General features: G+C 39.5%; 1 protein-coding gene across 1 annotated transcript; it reads right to left on the bottom strand.

Annotated features, from left to right (window-relative positions):
- Positions 1 to 408: 408 nt before the first annotated feature.
- LOC128528610 (lactose-binding lectin l-2-like) lies at positions 409 to 2,238 on the bottom strand. The gene is made up of 6 exons (XM_053501571.1): positions 2,211 to 2,238; positions 2,069 to 2,139; positions 1,241 to 1,323; positions 877 to 1,011; positions 669 to 777; positions 409 to 572 (listed from the first exon to the last, which is right to left on the bottom strand). Exons 2-6 carry the CDS (start codon positions 2,127 to 2,129, stop codon positions 505 to 507), a joined length of 456 nt encoding a protein of 151 aa, XP_053357546.1. The 5' UTR covers positions 2,130 to 2,139; positions 2,211 to 2,238; the 3' UTR covers positions 409 to 504.
- Positions 2,239 to 6,753: the final 4,515 nt, after the last annotated feature.

Here is a 6,753-nt window from a genome sequence, read left to right as displayed (position 1 = left end):
TATTATAAATAACATTATATATAGCAATGTATTTATAATAACAAAATAAATATGTAATGTATGTGTTATTAAAAATAAAATAGTAAATAATATTTACTACTTGTTTGGATTACCTAAAGGAATGGAGCAAAAGTTATCCCAGTGTTTACAGTGACATTGGACGCTTAGGAAATATGGTTAGTTTTCTATTAGTGATTGTAAGCCAAGGTAACTTTTTCTTTCTGTCCAAGATGGCAAAACCCTTTTTTTGGCAACTGACAGAGCATGAACAGTACATGTAATATACATAAGTATTTATTTATGCATATATTTATTTATTTATTAATTGTATTTTTTGAGACCGTACTTACAAATGACAAACGTTACAAAAAAAAAACATAAAAAAATAATTCATTTGCAAAAAGGTATTTTTATTGCTCTGATTATGATTAATCATTAATTAGTGACAAAGAAAATTCTTTGCAAAAAAATGCATTAAAGTTGGTGTGTCTGAGAGCATTTCAGTTAAATTCTCCTTGCACAAACAAAGGGATAGGTGTAATGGCATGGGATATCATTCCAATTCTTTGCACCTGAAGACACAGAAGGAAAATATTTATATTTATAATGAACCTGAATGAAACACAAATTACCAAAATTAGCCATAAAATTATAGATTATATGCTTACCTCCATCGTTCATATGCACACAGCATTCTTGAGCGTTAAAATTTGGTTCATTTGGATTCCACTTGGTGAAAGTCAATCTGGAACCATCAGACCATAACCAGTTGAATTTCTGAAAGCAAAGAAGAACACTATAAATCATAGGGTTCAATTTTTGATTTCATAAAATAATTTAAAATCATGTAATGTGCAGGTATTATTCCCTTCTAACCTCCTGACAGCCACTCAGCCCAATCCATGTTGGATTCTCCTGGGGGTCATGAGCACGAATAAGGGACTTAACCAGCTGGTATTCATTGTAGCTGTGTATTGAGACTAAGTGTGCACCAAGATCCAGACAGCGTTTCTAGAGAAAGAAAAAAAAACAACTTATTTTATGTAGAATTGTGGAGTCTGTGCTAGCTCGAGTAAAACTGTCATAAAATAAAATGCTAGCAAGCTTTAAAGATAATAAATATTTTACAGATTTCACTTTTCACATGAGTTGCTGACAGAAATCTAATCTGTAAAAAAAAATTTTTGATACAGTTTTATGAAATTAAAAGTAAATACAGGTCAACTTAGTTTATTTAAACCTCAGCAGAAGCCCATCCGATGCTGCTGCCCTGATAGAAAAAGCAACGTCCCTCATATTCCACCCAGCCATGTGGACATTTTCCTGTTTCAAAAACATAAGTCAGTAGCTTGTTAAAAATAGTGCTGCTGAGCAAATATTGTTAATGTCTTAATATGATGTGATAATGAATTATTACATTGAGGTCACAAGTCAAGCTGTTAAAAATAAAGTCCTATTTGTTGACAATAAAATACATGAAAAAAGCAGTTGAATAGAGTTGACAAATTCTTATGCCAGTAGATATTTATTGACTTTATAAACTTTTGTTAAGACCAGTACTACTTAAACCATTGTTGTTTTTTGTGTGTTTATTTTATTTAACATCATGTTGTACATACACATGACTATTGCACCTTTAATACACTATCCACTATCATGTGAAATCAATATATGAATTTCTCCTCACACCTTATAATAAGCAGAAAAAAGACAGAGAAGCATTAGTAATTGTAATCAGAATAAATATTCTACTGATGATCATCAAACCTTAAATTTAACCTAACCTTTAATGACTATAACTAATAATTTTGTATATATATATTTTTACATTTATTTATTTTTTCTACAGTTTTTATGTACAGATGGCAAATTTTAATATTTAAAACACATTACGAGATCACAGCAGTTTGTCTGTAATCACAGGATATTAAGTCTTATTTTTAGTGACAGAAAATACAATATTTTGTTAACAAGCAACAATACACCTGTACAAATTAAGCTGTTTTATAACTATCCAATTACCTGAATAATTGTGTAGTGTATCCTGATTAATAGAGAAGCATGTTACCGTAGGCTGTTGCTGCCGTGATGAGAAGAAAAAGCAACACCACTTTAGTCTGACGAGCCATAGTTCACACACTGCAAGAAAAGCAGAACTTCAGTTAATAAAGTAAAACCCTTATGTTATACCTTAACAAAATTCCTTTTACATGTAATCAGGAGTCTCTTCTTGCTTCATGTAACACACTCAGGAAAGTAGCGATGCTTATATAATCATTCTAAGAGACACTTCCTCTTTCTGAAGAAATATATTGTTTTTTTTATCAGTGGTATTTTGTGTCATTCAATAAAAAAAACGTTGGTTAAATCTTGTTTAGACAGACGATCAAGTTCACTAGCAAACAATTTTATTTGTACAAATAAGTAACTGTTATATAGCTTACCTCTGTTTGGCTTGCGGGGGGGAGCTTGGGGGAGGGGGGGGGGCTTAGGCGCAATCCAGTGTCTTCTTGTGCCAGTCCCAAGTCTGGATAAATGCAGAGGGTTGTGTCAGGAAGGGCATCCGACGTAAAACATTTGCCAAATAAATGATGCGAATCACAAATATCAATTCCATACCTGCTCGGTCGCGGCCCGGGTTAACAACAACCAGACGAAATATCTAAGTTGTCCAGATTAACTGAGTGTGTCCAGGACATAAAAGATTGGATGACCAATAACTTTCTTTTACAAAACACAGAAAAGACAGAGATATTACTCATCGGCCAAAAAAACAGCACACAACAGCTTTCACAATTCGGCCTATGTTTAGAAGGATGTACTGTTACTACCAGCTCAACAGTGAAAGACCTGGGTGTAATATTAGACAGTAACTTGTCATTTGAAAATCATATTTACAATATCACAAAAACAGCCTTTTTCCATCTTAGAAATATCGCCAAACTTAGGAGCATCTTATCCGTATCTGATGCAGAAAAGCTAGTTCATGCATTCATGACCTCCAGACTGGACTATTGTAATGCATTACTAGGTGGTTGTCCTGCATCCTCAATAAACAAGCTTCAGTTAGTCCAAAATGCAGCCGCCAGGGTTCTCACTAGATCCAGAAAATATGATCATATAACACCAATATTATCATCCCTGCACTGGCTACCTGTTCAGTTTAAAATTAATTACAAAATATTATTACTTACATACAAGGCTTTAAATGGTTTAGCTCCCACATACCTAACCAGTCTTCTGATACGCTATAATCCACCATGCTCCTTAAGATCACAAAACTCTGGACTTCTTGTAATTTCCAGAATTTCAAAATCTACAAAAGGGGGTAGGGCTTTTTCATATTTAGCTCCAAAGCTTTGGAATAGCCTTCCAGACAGTGTTCGAGGCTCAGACACAGTTTCCCAGTTTAAAAGTAGACTCAAGACGCATCTCTTTAATCTGGCATCATTCATCTGATAACTTTATACTTCAGTACATCTATCCTGAATGGCAACTACGCTAATTCTCTCCATCTGTTCTGTACTTTTCTTTTTTTTTATGATTTTTTGTTTTTTTCTTCCAATTTTCTCCCTAATTAGTCGTGGCCAATTCCTCCCCATCACTATGGGCTCCCACATTAAGGCTACTACTACCACTCAGTCGGGAAGGCGAAGACTGTCCTGTGTTTCCTCCGAACTGCGCGTCGTCAGACGACCGCATCTTTTCGAACTGCTTGCTCACGCACCGTTAGGGGCGGAGTAACACACTCGGAGGAAAGCGCTAGGCGCTCCTTCCGCGTGCGTAAGCTCACAGACGCCCCTGATTGGCTGTACAGCCGTGATTAATGTGGGAGCGCAAGTACCTCCCATCCCTCCCCCCTGAGAGAGCTTGGTTAATCAGCTCTCTCTGTGCCTCCGGCTGTGAGAGGAAAACAGCATCACCCGGGGTTCGAACCAGCGATCTCCGGATGATAGGGCGAGCACTTTACCACTTGTTCTGGACTTTTCTACCCATCCCGAGGCATCTGGAGATTGCGCCAGCTTCAGTAAACAAAGGCCAACCCTGCGGGGATCCTGAGGCATCCAGAGAAGGACCACATCCAGCTGGATTCTGCTTTATGATGGTTGGAGCTACACATGCTGCTCCTGTGCTCCCAGTGATCCAAACCCCATATGCCCTCTGCACCTACTGACTCATTTCTATGCTGAACTGGACTTCATGTTAATTTAAAGAATTTCTGTCATATTGAACTTTCAGCTGCATAACACACATGATGTTATATCATCTCTATCTTTTATCACCCAAATGAGGATGGGTTCCCTGTTGAGTCTGGTTCCTCTCAAGGTTTCTTCCTATTGCCATCTCAGGGAGTTTTTCCTTGCCACTGTCGCCTCCTTGCTTGCTCATCAGAGACATTTCATTCATTCATCTTATTATTTAGACACATTTTTCTCACACATACACAAAATGTATTATTTTTTTTTTATTCATTAATTTTTTTAATTATTATTTTTTTATTGAAAAAAAAAAGAATTTCTTTCATTTTTGTGAAGCTGCTTTGAGACAATGACCATTGTTAAAAGCGCTATATAAATAAAATTGAATTGAATTGAAAACGACCGCCACCGGTGCTGTTGACCTACAGGGTGCCGGTGGAAATTGGCATCCATGGTGTGGATAGGAAAAGAAATGGGGTAGGAGTTATTCTAAAAGAGGAGTTTGTAAGGAACGTTCTAGAGGTGAAGAGAGTATCAGATAGGGTGATGAGTCTGAAGCTAAAAATTGAAGGGGTGATGCTCATTGTTGTTAGTGGCTATGCCCCACAGATAGGATGTGAGTTAGCAGAGAAGGAGACATTCTGGAGTGAGTTGGATGAAGTGATGCAGGGCATCCCCAGAGGTGAGAGAGTGGTGATTGGTGCAGACTTCAATGGACATGTTGGGAAAGGGAACAGAGGTGATGAAAATGTGATGGGAAGGTTTGGTCTTCAGGACAGGAATGTAGAAGGACAGATGGTGGGGGACGCAAAGAGGATCAAAATGGCAGTAGTAAATACTTTCTTCCAGAAGAGGCAGGAACATAGGGTGACGTGGAGGCAGAAGCACTCAGGTGGACTACATCTTGTGTCGACGTTGTAATCTGAAAGAGATCAGTGACTGCAAAGTGTTGGTAGGGGAGAGTATAGCCAGACAACACAGAATGGTGGTGTGTAAAATAACCCTGGTGGTGAGGAAGGTGAAGAGAACAAAGACAGAGCAGAGGACAAAGTGGTGGAAGCTGAGAAAGGAGGAATGTTGTGTAGTCTTTAGGGAGGAGTTAAGACAGGCTATGGGTGGTCATGAGGTGCTTTCAGTTGACTGGACAACTACAGAAAATGTAATCAGGGAGACAGGTAGGAGGGTACTTGGTGTATCATCAGGTAAGGGAAAAGTGGACAAGGAAACTTGGTGGTGGAACGAGGAAGTCCAGGAGTGTATACAGGGAAAGAGGCTAGCTAAGAAGAAGTGGGACTCTGAGAGGACTGAAGAGAGTAGACCGGATAACAGCGAGATGCAGCGTAAGGTGAAGGTAGAGGTGGCAAAGGCCAAACAAAGCGCATATGAGGACTTGTATGCTAGATTGGATAGTAAGGAGGGTGAGGTGGATTTGTACAGGTTGGCGAGGCAGAGAAATAGAGATGGGAAGGATGTGCAGCAGGTTAGAGTGTTTAAAGATAGAGATCGAAATGTACTGACAGATGCCAGGAGGGTAATGGGAAGATGGAAGGAGTACTTTAAAAAGTTGATGAATGAGGAAAATGAAAGAGAACGAAGAGTAGAAGATGTGACTGTTGTGAAGCAGGAAGTAGCAAATATTAGTAAAAGTGAGGTGAGAAGTGTGTTGAGGAGGATGAAGAGTGAAAAGGCTGTAGGGCAGAGGTGAGCATTTGTGAGCAGTGATATGGTTTCATGCCTAGAAAGAGTAGATCAGTTGCAGTATTTGCTTTGAGGATGCTGATGGAGAAGTACAGAGAAGGTAATTAAGAGTTGCATTGTGTCTTTGTAGATTTAGAGAAAGGGTACGACAGGGTGCAGAGAGAGAAGCTGTGGGGTAGTATGAGGAAGTCTGGAGTGGCAGAGAAGTATGTTAGTGTGGTGCAGGACATGTACTGTATGAGAGCTGTATGACAGTGGTGAGATGTGCTGTAGGTGTAACAGAAGAGTTCAAGGTGGAGGTGGGTCTGCATCAAGGATCGAGCCCTCTGAGCCCCTTTTTGTTTGCTTTGGTGATGGACAGGATGACAGATGAGGTTAGACAGTCTCCATGGACTATGATGTTTGCAGATGACATTGTGCCTTGTAGCGAGAGCAGGGAACAGGTCGAGGAAAATTTGGAGAGGTGGAGGTACGCTCTAGAAAGCAGAGGAATGAAGATTAGCCACAGCAAGACGGAATACATGTGTGTGAATGAGAGGAACCCAAGAGGAACGGTGAGGCTTCAGGGAGCAGAGGTGAAGAAGGTGCAGGACTTTAAGTACTTAGGGTCAATGGTCCAGAGCAACGAAGAGTGTGGAAAGGAGGTGAAGAGGTGGGTACAGGCAGGTTGGAATGGGTGGAGAAAAGTATCATGTGTGTTGTGTGATAAAAGAGTATCAGCGAGAATGAAAGGAAAGGTTTACAGGACAGTGGTGAGACCAGTGATGCTCTACAGCTTAGAGACAGTGGCACTGAAGAAAAGACAGGAGGCAGAGTTAGAGGTAGCAGAGCTGAAGATGTTGAGGTTCTCCTTGGC

Source organism: Clarias gariepinus, chromosome 1 (assembly GCF_024256425.1).
Source record: "Clarias gariepinus isolate MV-2021 ecotype Netherlands chromosome 1, CGAR_prim_01v2, whole genome shotgun sequence".
Lineage (NCBI taxonomy): Eukaryota > Metazoa > Chordata > Actinopteri > Siluriformes > Clariidae > Clarias > Clarias gariepinus.
Note: the sequence above shows the minus strand (reverse complement) of the source record. Positions and strands in the feature narration are given on the sequence as shown.